At 43.1% G+C, this 19227-nt stretch overlaps 1 protein-coding gene across 1 annotated transcript in view; it reads right to left on the bottom strand.

Moving 5' to 3' along the window:
• Nucleotides 1-19227, bottom strand: part of LOC126278587 (lipase 3-like) — a 331171-nt gene that overhangs the window by 150482 nt on the left and 161462 nt on the right. Inside the window, exon 2 of the mRNA XM_049978799.1 lies at nt 12543-12738. Within this exon, the coding sequence (XP_049834756.1) occupies nt 12543-12738 (196 nt within the window). The remainder of the gene's footprint in view (nt 1-12542; nt 12739-19227) is intronic.

Genomic DNA, 19227 nt, shown 5'->3' with positions numbered 1-19227 from the left:
GATGAACGCTTAAAATAAAATAAAAATACTTGTGTGTAAGAGAATTTTTTTTAGAAACGGAGAGGCAAATGGTTTGTAATCAAATCCCACCACCTTACAAATGTTTCTATGGCCTAACTACTCTCTGCAACCAGCGATAACCCCCACAGAGCACTGCCCTCATTACGTACTGTCACAAGGTGCGATTACCACACGTAGGTCTTGCTGCAGCGGCACTCGTAAAGATGAATATCTGTTCTCGAAAACAGATTGGCAACCGATATAACATGAGACCCAGTGTTGTTACATTCCAAATTAGCTCTAGCTATCCCTATAACACAGTGATTTGTGTTAAGTCCGTACGTCCGTATTTGATATGAGCACTCGAGTAAGAAGTAATTTGTTCGTTACCACCGCTGAGTTACATATTTGGCAGTTTAAGAAATAAACTAACTGCTCATCGCCTGCTTTAACGGTGGCATTGCTGTTAAATTTGAGTCACTGTATCCTTATTTCATACTTACAGTTCTGCTTGATGGAATCGCCAAACGTGTACGACATAGGGTAAAATAAAACAAATATTCTTTTCGGCAACTTTATTGTTTATTTTTTGTTTTGTAAAATCTCCATAACGCGTTTCGAGGTTTGGATCTCACCCTCATGTACTTAGTTCACACTTGTATTTTAGCTTACTGTAGCCTCTGTTTACCACTACCTACAGTCTCTAGATTTTTACTTGAAATACCAGACTTTTTTTACCTTTTAATGAATTACTTCTTTATTTTCGATAGAACCCGGCATCAGTCGTAAGAAGGAAGTATATTGGTCTCAGTCCACCTTCGTTCCTTAACATGTGATTCCGCGCCATGGTAGTGCCTTGCGACAAGCTGCTTCAGCATTATCCCGGCCCTCACAGCCAGCATGCAGATTGTGAAGCCTAAGCAGTTAAGGTTTTGGCTTAACAAGACAACCAAATACACTCTCTCAGCAACAGTTCTAGCTCTGCTCTAATTTACAACATTATACACCCCATCTGAGTGCCGGCTAACGTGAACTAATCAGCACAGACAAAAAATTGTTCACTATCCATACGCTGGCAAAATCTCAGAAAATATGACAAAAATTTAAAAAGGTGCCAAAGATGATCTGCGTTAAATAATAGCAACAATACAATGAGATACTGCTGAAAATAAAGGAAATATAGTGTCGCACTTTCGGCTCGACGTGTAATCTCTAGGATAATAGGAAAAAAATTATGTGTCTGGATCAATAAACGGGTATACAGTAATTGGGTTCTCTGTACTTGGGAGATGTAACACACGACATAAAATCGATTTAGCGATTACTGAGAACTATGAAAACCACTCAAATGATGTAAACACTTACGTTCACCATACATCTAAGATTTCTAAAACTTGAATTTTTGGAGATAGAAAACATACGATATGACGTGTTATATTCATTTTAATAAGCACACACATTCTATTTCTCTTACTGTAAGTTTCATTTACACATGTGCAATATAAACCTATAGCTATAACAGTAAAATTGATTTCGTTTTTCAAAATATAACTGCATATTTTGTATAGATCTTTAAATCAGCGTGGTAGTGTCGCAGACATAAACTACGGAGCAACACATTCTACGAGATGACATTCCAAACCGACTGCCAAGAAACGTTTGCTTGATATATCTCATGTGACTGTCACTAAGGTTAGAGAAACTCGGGCTTTTCTAATCAATCTTCTCGTGTACCGCCTGCAGAGGGGGCGAGGGTGCAGAGAGGATTTAATTTATTGCAAAATCTACCCTCTGCCATACACATATGGCGACTTGTTGTGTACGCAGGCAGATGCAGATAGTGCCATGTAAGGCGATTTTTGCACGCAGTGAAAACTGAAGTCCTGGAGAAAGTTCCTTCAATATACGTGCGTATATTACCCCATAATAGTTCTGCCTAAACAGTCATCCACTAGGAAACAGGATTCATGTGCAAATATAGTAAAATCACGATGATAGAGTTCAGATACACTCATTTACGAGTTAGTGCTGTTTTGTATAGATATCAGAAACGGGGCAGGGCTGAAATTATAAATTAAAATGGATTGAAATTTCCAATTAAATGCGTTTTAATTTATCACGAATATGTTGAATTATTTCCTCAGTTTGCGCGATACAACCCCAGCACAATGTGAAATGTTTCCGCAAGAAGTTATTTCTATTATTCTGCATTAAACCTCATTAGCATAAAAATTTTAAATTCTGATTTTGCTATGAAGTCACGCGTACAGCATGCTCTGAATACTGTGTGAACCATCCAACCCTAATTTTTATACAAAAGGGAAATTCTCACATGACAGAAATGAAGCCCCCTATTGTGTGCAAGCTGCTCTCGAGATTCTGATGGTGATGTCTCCACCAAAGCATCCACTAATAAATATGCCGTATCAAATGCTGCCGAATGATAACTTAAGAATAGTCGTTTTAAGTGTAGTACAAGCGTAGATCACTAATGCATCACATACAGAAAAAAAAGAGTTTTTACATATTAACTGAGGAGAGAGAAGAAGAAAATTTCTTGGTCCACTTTGAGGCAATGTCATTTAACGGTTCTAAACCCCGTCTTTTTAGGACTATAATGTTGTAGGGCTGTGCTTTTTAGTAAGACTTAATCAAACGGATACGGTTCGGCTAAAGTGTTTTTTCTCAGCTAGACACTTTAGTCTATTAATACTTCACAAATGGTTCAAACGGCTCTGAGCACTATGGGACTTAACTTCTGAGGTCATCAGTCCCCTAGAACTTAGAACTACTTAATCCTAACTAACCTAAGGACATCACACACGTCCTTGCCCGAGGCAGGATACGAACCTGCGACCGTAGCGGTCGCGCGGTTCCAGACTGTAGCGCCTATAACCGCTCGGCCACGCCGGCCGGCAATACTTTACAAACGGTACCCTCAGCATCTGTTAGTATCTTAGTGAATGTGTGGTTACGCTCTACCAACGACATCAGCATGAAATGTTGCTTCTTTTAGCAAAATATCCCATACGTAAAATTTGGGATTCAGTCACTATCAAATTTGTATCAAATGTCACCCTTGCCTTACCTTAACGAGAAAAAACCAGCGTTTGTTTTGCAAGATCGCATGGGCGGCCGCTGGGGCCGAGCGGTTCCAGGTACTTCAGTCCGGAACCGCGCGACCGCTACGGTCGCAGGTTCGAATCCTGCCTCGGTCATGGATGTGTGTGATGTCCTTAGGTTAGTGAGGTTTAAGTAGTTCTAAGTTCTAGGGGACTGATGACTTCATATGCTAAGTCCCATAGTGCTCAGAGCCATTTGAACCAATTTATTATGTGATTTGAAGAGGGCCACTGAAGGGGTAGAAACCGATGTACCTTTCCTTGCGATCTTCGAAAATAAATAGTTTTTCTAGGAAAACTACAATTCTGTATTTAAAGATCTCCTTCTGCAACACTGACAATGTCATGCAATTAAAACACACATGAACTTCAGCGCTTCATGCACTGAGGTGACAAAAGTCATGGAATAACGACATTCACATACACAGATGGCGGTAGTATCGCGTACACAAGTTATAGAAGGACAGCGCATTGGTGGAGCGGTGATTTGTACTCAGGAGATTCACGTAAGAAGATTTCGGACGTGATAACGGACGCTCGACGGGAATTAACAGACTTTGAACGTGGAATGGTAGTTGGAGCTAGACAGATGGAACATTCCATTTCGGAAATCGTTAAGGAATTCACTATTCCGAGATCCACAGTGTCAAGAGTGTGCCGAAAATACCAAATTTCTGGCATTACGCAAGGACAACGGGGTGGCGGACGATCTTCACTTAACGACCGAGAGCAGCGGCCTTTGTATATGATTGTCAGTGGTAACAGACAAGCAACACTGCGTGAAATAACCGCAGAAGTCAGTGTGGGGCATACGACAAACGTTTACGTTCCGACAGTGGGGCAAAATTTGGCGTTAATGGTATATGGCAGCAGACGCCCGACGCCAAGTGCCTTTGTTGACAGCACGACATCGCCTGCAACACATTTCGTGGGTTCGTGACCTTATCGATAGGACCGTAGGCGGCTGTAAAACCGTGTTCTAGTCAGATCTGTCCTGATTTCAGCTGGTATGAGCTAATGGTAGGGTTCGAGTGTGGTACAGACGCCACGAAGCCAAGGACCCAAATTGTGAACAAGGCATTGTGCAACCTTGTAATGGCTCCATAATGGTGTGGTCTATGTTTGCATGGAATGGATTGGGTTCTCTGGAGAGGCATTCATAGATAACAGGCACCCAAACAGCGATGCAATTTTTATGGACAACAACGTGCCATGTCACTGCACCCCGATTACCCCAGATAACAGAGTACCTGACGGCTCAACACAAAAGTTTTGTCTCAAGTGCAGATAGTGTTGAGGATCAGTGGACAACGTTCAAAACCATGGTACAATATGCGTTAGATGAGTATGTGCCAAGCAAGATCGTAAGACATAGGAAAGAGCCACCGTGGTACAACAACCGAGTTAGAAAACTGCTGCGGAAGCATAGGGAACTTCACAGCAAACATAAACATAGCCAAAGCCTTGCAGACAAACAAAAATTACGCGAAGCGAAATGTAGTGTGAGGAGGGCTATGCGAGAGGCTTTCAGTGAATTCGAAAGTAAAGTTCTATGTACTGACTTGGCAGAAAATCCTAAGAAATTTTGGTCCTATGTCAGAGCGGTAGGTGGATCAAAACAAAATGTTCAGACACTCTGTGACCAAAATGGTACTGAAACAGAGGATGACAGACTAAAGGGCGATATACTAAATGTCTTCTTCCAAAGCCGTTTCATAGAGGAAGACTGCACTCTGCTTCCTTCTCTAGATTGTCGCACAGTTGACAAAATGGTAGATATCGAAGTAGACGACAGAGGGATAGAGAAACAATTAAAATCGCTCAAAAGAGGAAAGGCCGCTGGTCCTGATGGGATACCAGTTCGATTTTACACAGAGTACGCGAAGGAACTTGCCCCCCTTCTTGCAGCGGTGTACCGTAGGTCTCTAGAAGAGCGAAGCGTTCCAAAGGATTGGAAAAGGGCACAGGTCATCCCGGTTTTCAAGAAGGGACGTCGAACAGATGTGCAGAACTATAGACCTATATCTCTAACGTCGATCAGTTGTAGAATTTTGGAACACGTATTATGTTCGAGTATAATGTCTTTTCTGGAGACTAGAAATCTACTCTGTAGGAATCAGCATGGGTTTCGAAAAAGACGATCGTGTGAAATCCAGCTCGCGCTATTCGTCCACGAGACTCAGAGGGCCTTAGACACGGGTACACAGGTAGATGCCGTGTTTCTTTACTTCCGCAAGGCGTTTGACACAGTTCCCCACAGTCGTTTAATGAACAAAGTAAGAGCATACGGACTATCAGATCAATTGTGTGATTGGATTGAGGAGTTCCTAGATAACAGAACGCAGCATGTCATTCTCAATGGAGAGAAGTCTTCCGAACTAAGAGTGATTTCAGGTGTGCCGCAGGGGAGTGTCATAGGACCGTTGCTATTCACAATATACATAAATGACCTGGTGGATGACATCGGAAGTTCACTGAGGCTTTTTACAGATGATGCTGTGGTGTATCGAGAGGTTGCAACAATGGAAAATTGTACTGAAATGCAGGAGGATCTGCAGCGAATTGACGCATGGTGGACGGAATGGCAATTGGATCTGAATGTAGCGAAGTGTAATGTGATGCGAATACATAGAAAGATAGGTCTCTTATCATTTAGCTACAAAATAGCAGGTCAGCAACTTGAAGCTGTTAATTCCATAAATTATCTGGGAGTACGCATTAGGAGTGATTTAAAATGGAATGATCATATAAAGTTGATCGTCGGTAAAGCAGATGCCAGACTGAGATTCATTGGAAGAATCCTAAGGAAATGCAATCCGACAACAAAGGAAGTAGGTTACAGTACGCTTGTTCGCCCAATGCTTGAATACTGCTCAGCAGTGTGGGATCCGCACCAGGTAGGGTTGATAGAGGAGATAGAGAAGATCCAACGGAGAGCAGTGCGCTTCGTTACAGGATCATTTAGTAATTGCGAAAGCGTTACGGAGATGATAGATAAACTCCAGTGGAAGACTCTGCAGGAGAGACGCTCAGTAGCTCGGTACGGGCTTTTGTTAAAGTTTCGAGAACATACCTTCACCGAAGAGTCAAGCAGGATATTGCTCCTTTCTACGTATATCTCGCGAAGAGACCATGAGGATAAAATCAGAGAGATTAGAGCCCACACAGAAGCATACCGACAATCCTTCTTTCCACGTACAATACGAGACTGGAATAGAAGGGAGAACCGATAGAGGTACTCAGGGTACCCTCCGCCACACACCGTCAGGTGGCTTGCGGAGTATAGATGTAGATGTTGATGTAGAATTGTTCGCCATTGCTATGAAGAACATTCTGGACAGTTCATGAGAATGGTTTGGTCACCCAGGTCCCCCAACATGAAGCCCACGTACACTTATGGGACAGTCAGCTCGTGCACAGACTCCTGCACCGGCAACACTTTCCCCATTTTACAGTTCTGAACTTTGCTGCTTCTAAGCAGCCGCATAACAGTTGCAACATAGGAATCACACTGCCAACCTGTTGCAAATAACAGCTATTTGCAGCTCTATATTTCTTCAGGGGACTTCTAACGATTTGTTGAGTCCATGCCACGTCGAGTTGATGCACTAAGCTGGGCAGGAGGAGGTCCGACAGAATATTAAGAGGTATGTCGTCGCTTTGTCATCTCAACGTATGTTACAATTTATTGCAAGCAAGTACTTTTGCAGAGGATGGTCCACGTATCGCCTCTCATTTGGAAACAGTGCTACTGAACTCGTCTCCGCAGTGTGTTACGAATTGTTTCAGACTTAGTTTTCCAGCGATCTCAGCATCGCCTCAGACAGAGAAATTCTGTAGATTGAAGTTAGCTCATCTTTAAGTACTAGGTATAGAGACTGTAGTACGCCTCCGTACCTACGTGATCAGCTCGTCTGACTACCAAGCGGGGCACACGGATTCGATTCGCGGCACTACCGGGCACTTTTCCTCGATGGAAGGAGTGGTAGGAGATCAAATGATGAGCTATTTGAAAAATTAGTTGCTATTTCGGTAAAGAACCGCGGCAACGGCCGGGAGACCGATGTGCTGATGATATGGCGCATCCTATGATGGCACTGGCAAAGGACGCAGTGGTCGGTTAGGCCGACTGGTCCGTCTAGGGCCAGAACGCGGAACTCTATGCATTTATAGGCCCTGGACCATAGTGGAGCGTTAGGTGCAGTGTCAAACCATCAGAAATATTTGTCAGTCCCCGTCATGCGTGAACCACATTCCCACCACAGATGGGTCGTTCGCGAACCAACGGGTCCAAAGGAACGGTTCATCAAGATGAACGGAACGAGCGAGGAACGAATTCTACGGAACGGTCTTTCTGTTCACTTCGGTCGCGGCTTTCTTCTTGCAGTTCCCGGGAACGCGAAACGGTCGGTCTCGTTCTCGCAACGGCACGTCGGCCGGTCTCGTTGCAGCCTCGATCCCGTTCCCATCTCGGTCTCGGTATCGGTCTCGCTCGGCCGGATTCGTCGTTCTTCACGTGGCCATTCGTCGCAGTTCCAATGCCGAATACTCATAAGTAGTTCAGTGTCGAGTTGTTCGTTTCGCACGCCCATTCTAGATCTGTTTCAAACCTTTTTTTAACTCTGTACTTCTGGTTCTTTTCGTGGTGTTCAATTCAGCGTCCACGACCGGTAATTAAAATGTATTTTATAATTACGTAAGTTATATTAAATTACGTGGTATATAATACATAAACGTTTTCACGTAACAAATCAGCATTACAGCTTACTTCACTATTTCGATAAAAAGCAGAAAAAATATTTGTAGAAAGGCAAGATGTTTTTGTTATTACACATGTAAAGAAAGTCGGCACGGCACACACGAGTGGCCATTTTCCGTCTTTTTTTTGGTCCAAGGTAAAAAGCATGTTCTTGTTATGGAAGGCAGACCAACTCACAACCGAATGAGTCCGTGTTTCATAATCGAGTGCCTGGTGTCACATTTTGTAAAGAAAATTTAGCTTCTACAATATTATTTCAGTGGTACAGGGTGGCGCACGAAAAATCGGCCCCGAGTACTAGACTGCTCATTCTCGCCTCCCAATCGTCATCTATTGTTCCGAAGTTGTTGTTTGCATTAGCTTATTTTTTTATGTCTTCACTGCTTAATTATTACATGTTCATCTATTTTGCTCGTAGCGGCCAACAAATTCTGCCTAACTGGCGAGCTGTCAGTACCCAGGGCCTTTGTTTCGCGCGCCGCCTTATATTATTTCACTGCGATCAGACCCATAACGCTACAGTTGGCTAAACGAGAGGCTTTGCAAAATCACGAAAATTACTTCTATGAATGTGTGAGAATTCTGTAATGAATAAAAACTCTGTACTCCGTGGCAGAGGCAAGTGCTCCCTCTTGGCGCCTTCCATCTTCAGTCACATAAGCAACTAATTTTCAATTTTTCATTAGGACCATACACCAAGCACAAATGAACGGTGAACGACTAAATATGAACGGTACCCAAAAAAGAACGATCACCAGTGAACTAGTTTCCAAGGATGAACGAGTTTGCCCATCTCTAGTGGCCATTGCAGAAATTTTTGCCCAATTGGATGGCTAATGAATTAAAAAGCTCCTACTTCAGGTATATTTGTATTACATGAATCACATTTCCCAAGTTATCTCGCCAACAGCTACTTTGTGGAACCACTTGTAATGTAAAGTTTTTGCTTCCACAGTGTACTCTCACTAGCGTCACTCTTCGCTATTAGTTATGGTACATAATGTAGTAACCACGTTAAAAAAATTAGATTTTACTTAATCGTAGCCCAGCCAACGGTCTTGTCTAGTTGAATACACCAGTTCCCGTTAGATCACCGACGTAGATACAACGTCGGTCGTGAGCTGTTCTTGGCTAAGTAACCGCTTCTGTACGCTGCGCCCTATTGGCTGGTTTACATTTTTCCTTTACGGAAACTGGCGGAAGGATGGCGGCGTAAATTTCCTCATCAACAGATTTTACGGTTGTGCCCTTAATTAAATTCCAAACCCCTCCGCATTGTGTCAGGTGTGAAGGTATCATGAGACTGTTGATGGTGATCCGTCCGTTGGATGGGGACGTTAAGTTTGGCAAAGTCTTTTGGCTCTATTCGAGAGGAGTGGGCTACGAGCCAGTCTCTCTTCACATCATCATCCGACATAGACAGATACCACACTACACACACACCCATTCCACAAAACTACTATACTTATCACATACACCTCAACAAGAAACACTCACATATTGCGAAGGAAAGGTTGCAGATGTGCGCGAAGGGTAAGAAAACATTTAAAGTTAGAAAGCTGAACTTCTCTTTGATGTCTCCCAGCCAACAGTGACATAAGACTTTAGTTGTTATCTATTCTTAACACAGAGGCAGCAGAAACTGGTTCCTTTCCCATTCCCAGCCTCTGATCGCACGCCGCACATTTTAATTAAATCACACACTGAAGTGCCAAAGAAACTGACATAGGCATGCGTGTTCAAACACAGCGATGTGTAAAGATGCAGAATTTGGCGCTGCGGTCTGCAACGCCTATATAAGACAAGCGTCTGGCGTAGTTAACTCGGTTACTGCTGCTACAATGCCACGTTATCAAGATTTAAGTGAGTTTGAACGTGATGTTATAGTCGGCGCACGAGCGATATGACACAGCATCTCCGAAATAGCGATGAAGTCGGGATTTTTCCGGACGAACGAAACATGAGTGCACCGTGAATATCAGAAATTTGGTAAAACATCCAATCTCTGACATCGCTGCGCCCAGAAAAAGATCCTGCAAGAACGACGGCTTAAGAGAATCGTTCAACGTGACAGAATTGCAGCACTTCCACGAGTTGCTGCAGACTTCAATGCTAGGCCATCAGCAAGTGTCAGCGTGCGAACCATTCAAGGAAACATCAACGACACGGGCTTTTGGAGCCAAAGGCCCACTATAGCACGACACATCTTTACGTCTCGTCTGGGCCCGTCAACAATGGCATTGGACAGTTGATGACTGGAACATGTTGCCTTGTTGGACGAGTCTCGTTTCAAATTGTATCGAGAAGATGGACGTGTACAGTTATGGAGACAATCTTATAAATCCAAGGACTTTGCATTTCAGCAGGGGACTGTTGATGCTGGTGGAGACTCTAATGGTGTAAGGCGTGCGCAGTTCGATTGATATGGGACCCCTGACATGTCTAGATACGACTCTGACAGGTGACACGTGAGTAAGTATCCTGACTGATTACGTATTTCCATTCATGTCCATTGTGCATTCCAACGGACTAGGGCAATTCCAGCAGGACAATGCGACACCGAAAACGTTCAAAATTGCTACAGAGTGGCTCCATGAACACTGCCACTGGTTACCAAAGTCTCCAGACATGAACATTATTCAGCATATGAAGGATGCCTTGATATAGAGGCTTATCTCACTAGGGGTAAGATAGATACTGCCTACAGGAAAATTAAAGAGATCTTTGGAGAACAGAGACCCACTTGTATAAATATCAAGAGCTCAGATGGAAACCCAGTTCTAAGGAAAGAAGAGAAAGCAGAAAGGTGGAAGGGGTATATAGAAGGTCTATACAAGGGCGATGTACTTCAGGACAATATTATGGAAATAGAAGAGGATGTAGATGAAGATGAAATGGAAGATACGATACTGCGTGAAGTGTTTGACGGAGCACTGAATGACATGACTCGAAACAAGGACCCAGAAGTATACAACATTCCTTTGGAACTACTGACGGCCTTGGGAGAGACAGTCCTGACAAAACTCTTCATATGGTGAGCAAGGAATATGAGGCTGGCGAAATACCCTCAGACTTAAAAAAGAATATAATAATTCCAATCCCAAAGAATTAGGTGTTGACAGACGTGAAAATTACCGAACTATCAGTTTAATAAGTCAGAGCTGCAAAATACTAACACGAATTCTTTACAGACGAATAGAAAAACTTTTAGAAGTCGACCTCGGGGAAGATCAGTTTGGATTCCGTAGAAATGATGGAACACGTGTGGCAATACTGACCCTATGCCTAATCTTAGAAGAGAGATTAAGGAAAGGCAAACCTACGTTTCTAGAATTTGTAGACTTAGAGAAAGCTTTTGACAATGTTGACTGGAATCCTCTCTTTAAAATTCTAAACGTGGCAGGGGTAAAATACAGGGAGCGAAAGGCTATTTACAATTTGTACAGAAACCAGATGGCAGTTATAAGAGCCTAGGGGCATGAAAGGGAAGCAGCGGTTGGGAAAGGAGTGAGACAGGGTTGTAGCCTCTCCCCGATGTTATTCAATCTGTATATTGAGCAAGCAGTAAAGGAAGAAAAATTCGGAGTAGGTATTAAAATCGATGGAGAAGAAATAAAAACTTTGTGGTTCGCCGATGACATTCTAATTCTTTCAGAGACAGCAAAGTACTCGGAAGAGCAGTTAAACGGAATGGACAGTGTCTTGAAATGAGGATATTAGATGAACATCAACAAAAGCAAAACGAGGATAATGGAATGTACTCGAATTAAGTCGGGTCATGCTGAGGGAATTAGATTAGGAAATGAGACACTTAAAGTAAAGGAGTTTTGCTATTTGGGGAGCAAAATAACTGATGATGGTCGAAGTAGAAAGGATATAAAATGTAGACTAGCAAATGGCAAGGAAAGAGTTTCTGAAGAGGAGAAATTTGTTAGCATCGAGTATAGATTTAAGTGTCATGAAGTCGTTTCTGAAAGTATTTGTATGTAGTGTAGACATGTATGGAACTTTGGAAAAGAACAGAATAGAAGCTTTCGAAATGTGATACTACAGAAGAATGCTGAAGATTAGATGAGTAGATGACATAACTACTAAGGAGGTATTGAATAGAATGCGGGAGGAGTTTGTGGCACAACTTGACAAGAAGAAGGGACCGGTTGGTAGGACATGTTCTGAGGCATCAATGGGTCACAAATTTAGCATTTGAGTGCAGCGTGGAGGGTAAAAATCGTATAGGGAGACCAAGAGATGAATACACTAAGCAGATTCAGAAGGATGTATGTACTGGCAGATGAAGAAACTTGCACAGAATAGAGTAACATGGAGAGCTCCATTAAACCAGTCTCAGGACTGAAGACCACAACAACAACTAGATGCCTTGCAGCGTGCTATTCAAAAGAGACCTCCACCTCCTCGTACTCATACGGATTTATGGACAGTCTTGCAGGATTCATGGTGTCAATTACCTCTAGCACTACTTCAGACATTAGTCGAGTCCATGCCACGTCATGTTGCGGCAACTCTGCGTTCTCGCAGAGATATTAGGCAAGACAACAAGTTTCTTTGGCTGTTCATGTATCAAGACAAATTCCGCTTGATCTGTTGCGCTTTTTGACCCGTTGGAAGGAAGGTAAAGAAGGGAAGGCGCTGCGTTAACTCACCCAGGCCGGTGTCCGGTCCGGCGATGACCCAGTCCAGCGAGCTGGCAAGCACCCCGTGCTGCAGCAGGACGACGGGGGCGGCAGTGGCGCCAGCGGACTGGCGCGGCAGGATGCGGTGCAGCGCCAGCACGTGGCCGTCCGCCGTCACCGCGTGGTGCTCCTCAGCCGGGTAGCCGTTCTGGCGCGCCAGCTCCACCTGCGGCAGGCGGTCATGAAGTTGTGCGAGTGTGGCCGAAACGCTACCTCGTCACTGGATGCCTTACCCAGCCACGAATATGTATAGTTGTAAGTAGGATGTTTAGGTTTTCTTATTGGTAACGCCACATAGCGCTCTGTATGAAAAATCACTGGCTGTGCTGTGCGCAGTCTGTGGCTAGTTTGCATTGTTGTCTGCCATTGTAGTGTCGGGCAGCGGCAGCTGGATGCTAACAGCGCGTAGCGTTACGCAGTTGGAGGTGAGCCGCCAGCAGTGGTGGACGTGGGGAGAGAGATGGTGGAGTTTTGAAATTTGTAAGACTGGATGTCATATATATATATATATATATATATATATATATATATATTATGACTTTTGATGATATTAAGGTAAATACATAGTTTGTTGTCTATTAAAATCTTTCACTTGCTAACTATCCCTATCAGTAGTTAGTGTCTTCCGTAGTTTGAATCTTTTATTTAGCTGGCAGTAGTGGCACTCGCTGTATTGCAGTAGTTCTAGTAACCAAGGTTTTTGTGAGGTAAGTGATTTGTGAAACGTATAGGTTAATGTTAGTCAGGGCCATTCTTGTGTAAGGATTTTTGAGAGTCAGATTGCGTTGCGCTAAAAATATTGTGTGTCAGTTTAAGCACAGTCATGTATAATTTTTCTAAGGGGACGTTTCATAGTGTGCAGGAATATCTACAGAGGATCGCTCCTTGGTCCAGGGAGTGGCGATTGATCCTCAGCACACGCAAATGTAAAGTATTACGAATGAATAGACAGAAACATCTTTTACTGTATGACTACACGATTGCAGAACAGTCACTGGAAGCAATTACGTCATAGAAACAACTATGGTTGTGTGGACTGAGTACTTTAAAGTGGAATGACCGCATAAAACTTGCCGCGAGTAAGGGAGATGCAGGACTGAAATACGTCAGAAGAATTCTTAAGAAATTTAGTCCACCCAGGAAGGAGCTAGTTTACAAAGCCCTCGCTTGATCGATAATTTCTCGTCAGCATGGGATCTGTACGAGGCAGGACTGATGAAGGAAATAGAGAAGATCCAGAGAAGAGCAGGGCGTTTCGTTACTGTTTCATTTAATAAGCGCTAAGGTATGTTCTACTCAGAATCTCAGGGGCTTTCGGCACTACCGCGATTAAGGCACTGTGCGGCGGGGTCCTGGGAGTTTTCCCTATAGACATTTCAATTCGCCACAGAGCAGAAGAGGGGGAAGACATGTGAAAATGAGAGAAATAACTGGACAAGACATAAACCACAAACGGAAGTCAACAACTGGATAATCGATACATGGCAGACAGAATGGGACACAACTGATAAGGAAAGGCGACTCTACTCTTTCTTCACCGGAATACAAGAGCTGATGAATTTGAAGTACATAAATCCAGCATGCGGCATGGTGCACTTTCTCACGGGCCGTGGCCCGTATCTTGTGCATCCCCACAGGTTTGGCCTAAAACAGATTCATACTTGTCCCTGTGGTGAGAATTGCATTCCTGAACACGTAGTGCTCATCTGTGATGTCACATAAGACCGAGTTTAGGAAACCAGGACATAGGACAGTTAATACCCAGACAAGATTACTAGTAGTCTACAAATAGCATCACAGACGAAGTATCGCAAGCACTTTATGCAGCATACAAACAAGAGAGAACATAAGCTAGAATAAGACAGGCTCCACATCGGGCAGATCAGCAGTACATAGTAAACGACACAGACAGAAACACAGACACGGAGTCAGACGCTATAACACACACAGGAAATTTACACAAGGTAAACATACAAACATAACAAAAGTAAGGGAGGGTTCTACCACTAAATCGAATTAGTATGAAAATGTAATGCTCTATGTAACTGTTATTATACCATTTCATAGCAGGTAACACTATCTGAAGATGTGACATTTCTTCTTCTTTCCCTGCATCAGGGGTCACTGGCTCGAAGTTTTACCGAACCCTCGCATCTGATGCAGCTGACGACGACATTTTAAATAAACACGCGATCTCTGCTGTTCGGAAACGTGTTATAACCTAATTAATCAACACATAAAATTAAGTATTACCATTGTCAAGGCAACATTTGTGACACATGGAACCATACACGCAGAATGTATGAAGGGAAGAACTGTTGCATCTTATACAAGTCAAATTGCTCTCTCTGGTTTCTTCCATTAATTTCCTGTCAGACATTACTAAAGCAAATTTTGATTTCGGCTAGTAAGTGACCATTATCAGTGCGGTATTTCAGAGCTTTAATACATGTCCTATTATGTCAGGCCCCTATTGTTCGGGCACCTGTTACAGTTCATTCGAGACTTCTATATCAGCATTGATAATCGCTTGTTCCTAGCCGAAATCTAGATTTGCTGAAAGGAAAGGACGAGTATGCTCCATCATTTTGATTGCATGTCCATGTCTGTAGTAATTGTGCAAACAGAAATACCCACTCCACAACTCGGTAACATGTCAGGAGAGGTTGCTCCGTTGGCAAGGTACGGTACTGTACGCGGTATTTCATTGTTTGCCAGCACTATTTTCATGCGCATTCAAACAAACAAAAAATTGAGTAACTTTATTTTTTTGAGGTGATAGTTAAAAATGAAAATACCTCGTAAAAATGTATTATAATTTTCTGCTATTTTGACACTGTCTAAAGGATCTCCTCAATATGGTACGCATCTCTAAAGGCCAAAAGCATTGCCAGTAGATCAGAACTGGGGAGAAAAGCTTTCTGAATGTTGTCGGGCTTGTTTCAGAGCTGCTAGAACGCGAGCGGAGCCTGGGGAGCCCTAAAGGCGGGGGCCGCTCCCCTAGCAGCGACTCCTCAAAGCGCTCTGCCGCTTTCTTCCACAGTGGGGGAATCAGCACGTGCCCGCCGCTTCCCTCCACTCGTCGCCGGCAAAGCTTCGCTACTCTCCCGCGTATTTTTTTGCACCTGTCTCTTCGGCATCCACCCTCGCGATCCGCGTATAGCGCCGCACCCTGTTTGCCTGCCCCGCTACCGGCGCCTATTGGCTCTTCTGAGGGGATGTTCGCATCGCGGGCAATTTCTTGTCCGGGAACGCTCCCTCCACGAGCGGAGGAGGTTATTTTGCCAAGTCTGCATCGACGTCGTGCCCGCCTAGCAGCGTCAGGAAATCCAATATAGCAGCATGAACCCGTTGTTCTCCAACTCCCCTGTTCCCTTACCTTTCCGAATGCTTTCTCATAAGGCAGTGAAAGTGCAGCAGCATTAGGCATTGTGCTCGGTCTTTCGTGCACGGGATACAGTCTCTTGCGCCGGCAATTACTAAATTGCTTTTAAAGTGCTTTGCCCTCAGTGTACTGTTTTTAAAGGGCTATGACCGATTTCAGAATATAACAGTAATAATAATTTTCTGCTTCAGTTATGATGTATTTAAACCCGCAACAAGATTTCGAGGAGTAGCAGAAATGAGATCGGCAATAAACTTAACACAAAAATTCGTGACCACAGAATATACGAAGTTAAGGAGAGGCTTGCTATTTTTGCCCCGAAAAAAGTATGTCTTTGAGATTTTTTTCTCGCGATGTGGTATAGATATCAGTGTCAAATTTGGTCAAAATGTTTATTGATATATCCTCTACAAACTGGATTTTGTTCGACCGGAAATGTCGAACAGCAAAGGCGGAAGTGCCGTCGGAACGAAACAAAATTGCGATGCAGACCTCCACGCGCGGTATGTCACAAATGGTTCAAATGGTTCTGAGCACTATGGGACTTAACATCTGAGGTCATCAGTCCCCCTAGAACTACTTAAACCTACCTAACCTAAGGACATCACACACATCAATGCCCGAGGCAGGATTCGAACCTGCGACTGTAGCAGTCGCGCGGTTCCCGACTGCACGCCTAGAACCACGTGGCCACCAGGTATGTCACAGGTCAGCCGGCTCGTTTGACATCAAAATTTAATTGACGTTTGCGAAGTATATAAGATTCTTGAGGAGATGCACCTCGCTTAAGTTTTTGGACCGTAGGAACAAAATGGCGGCCATTTGAAAAAATAGGGTTCTTTTTCATAGATTTTTCGATTTCGTCGGCCAAGTAAAAATATTTATAGTTGATGGATCGGAATAAAAGTGGTACAACTCCTAGACAATTTAGATAGCTTCGTCGGAAACAAAGAATCATGCCAATCGGTTCAGTAGATTTGAAGTTACCATACGCGCGATAAAAAAAAGAAGAAATACGTCATTTCGAGAAAAACGCGTTTAATTTTCGACTACATATAAATGCAGTATTATGCAACGTACGTTAAATCTCGTATTCCGTGTCCATAAACTAGTCCTTCCTCTTTCTCATAGAGGGCGTTCTGCTCGATCTGGGCTATCCTGCGCTGCTCCATAGCCGCTCGTACGACAAGCGGTTTTCGGCCGCCTGAAACCGGTGGTCGTATAAATGCTTGGCGAACTGCGTCGAATAGGGTCCCAGGGTGATGTCCATCGTTTTCATGCTCTTCAGAATTGCTGATTACCCTTCGTTGAAGCTGGAAAGTCGCAGTCTCCACAGTGTTCGCACCAGAATGCAAATGCTTGGGGGCTAACTTCCAAACACGCGCGTTCAAACTTTCATTTGAATTCTGTGTGTTTCCTCCCAAGCACCGGTACAATAACTCGTCCTCCGAAAGAAAAAAACTGGTGCATGGAAAAGGCCGATTTCATGCAGGTGCATTTTTTTGTTCAGCCGCGAATAACAAACATTTCCGTTCCGTATTCGGAAATACCGTTTCCAGGGGTGGATTATAAACACTTTTATTGATCCAAAAATGCAATTTAAAAAAAATCTATTTTTTTACCCAAAAGAGAGTAAAGCTCCCCTTAAGGAATTATCTTGCCTCGGAAGTAAAATAATACATGAGAAATGAACCAAGAAGTACACGAAAAGCAGACAAGCACATGCAACGAGGGCATTCCTGGACATAAGACCTATGCTGGTATCAAACATAGGCCTTATTTTGAGAAAGAAATCCCTGACAACTTATACGTTTGGCTCACATCATTGTACGATAGTGGGCTATGGACTGTGTGGGAACCGGAAAAGAATCGAAACTTTAGAGATGTGGTGTTAAGTGGATTCATAGACTGATAATATACGAAATAAGGAGATTCTTCGCAGAATCAGCGAAGAAAGAAACATGGAAATAACTGACAAGAAAAAGTGACAGGATTGTAGGTATCGTGTTAAGGCATCAGGGAATAACTTGCAATGCTTACGCCTTCTTTATTTTAACGTATTTTTTTTTCAGAGTGACATGTACAACTAATGACCTTATTTGTTGGACAAATTCGACTCTCTGTCGTTCGATAAGGATTTTTCCTTCTATTTACCCCTTAAGTACGATGGTAGCTATTGCTTAGTGTCATAGCAACCATAGTGAATATTCTTGGCAATTACGAGACAGTGAAATAAATGGAAATCTTTCTATTGCCTTCCTACAGCGTTTTTCCTATGCCAACGTACATTTCAAAGTCGCACCTTCCCCATAAAAGCTTCAATTGTTACGTGCCGTCTGTGCAACACAGCAGGAAGGGGTTTCTGTGAGTTTTGATGACTGACACTGAGTGTATTTGACGTCACATTCAGGTAACTCTCTTATGTTATTTATAATGTTATATCAAATGTAGCGGTACACCGGCACAGTAAAAGTAAAAACGCTACTGAAAATACTGTAGCCGTATTTTAGCTACTACAATTTAACATACGTCCTTCTTGTCTCTGCCAGTGTTTACCACTTACTCATTTTCTCATCGGCCCTGTGAAGAGCACCCTAACTTCTAATTAGCACACTTAGTCCTTCTCTAACACGACGTTTCAAGCGTTTCAATACACTTCATCTCCAGTGTTACTAGAGACCATGATTATCTTCCATACAACGTTACGTTCCAGACGTACATCTCAAGAATGCCTTTGCAAATTAACATCCATGGTACATATTAATAGACTTCTTTCGGTGAAGAATTCTGTCTTTGCCATTGCCTCCCGGATTTTTGTATCGTCCTCACTACGCAGTTCGAGCGTTATTTGGCTTAGAAGGCAGCATAACTCTACAGTTTTGTGTTGACCCCAATTTAAATGCTAAGTGTGTCGCAAATCTCGTTTTTGCAACTGCACAATATTCTCGTCTTTCTTTTGTTTTCTCTCAGTTCTTGTAGTGTTCTCAATAGACTGTTCATTTCATTCAACAGGTCCTGTAACTCTTCTACACTCTTATAGAGAATACCAGTGTCGTAGCGAATCTTACCACTCCACTTTTAATCCGAGAACTTGTCTACTCATCCTCCATTCTTATTGATACCACTTAGTTCTTGTACGTATTCTGCATTACATGCCTACATACAACCTACACCAAATTCTCTTACAAACACTTTGCGCCATTGTAAGGAAATGAATTAACACACGGTACTAAACCAACGGAAATGGAACATCCAAATAAATATCCGTAA

Source organism: Schistocerca gregaria, chromosome 6 (assembly GCF_023897955.1).
Source record: "Schistocerca gregaria isolate iqSchGreg1 chromosome 6, iqSchGreg1.2, whole genome shotgun sequence".
Classification (NCBI taxonomy): Eukaryota; Metazoa; Arthropoda; class Insecta; order Orthoptera; family Acrididae; genus Schistocerca; species Schistocerca gregaria.
Note: the sequence above shows the minus strand (reverse complement) of the source record. Positions and strands in the feature narration are given on the sequence as shown.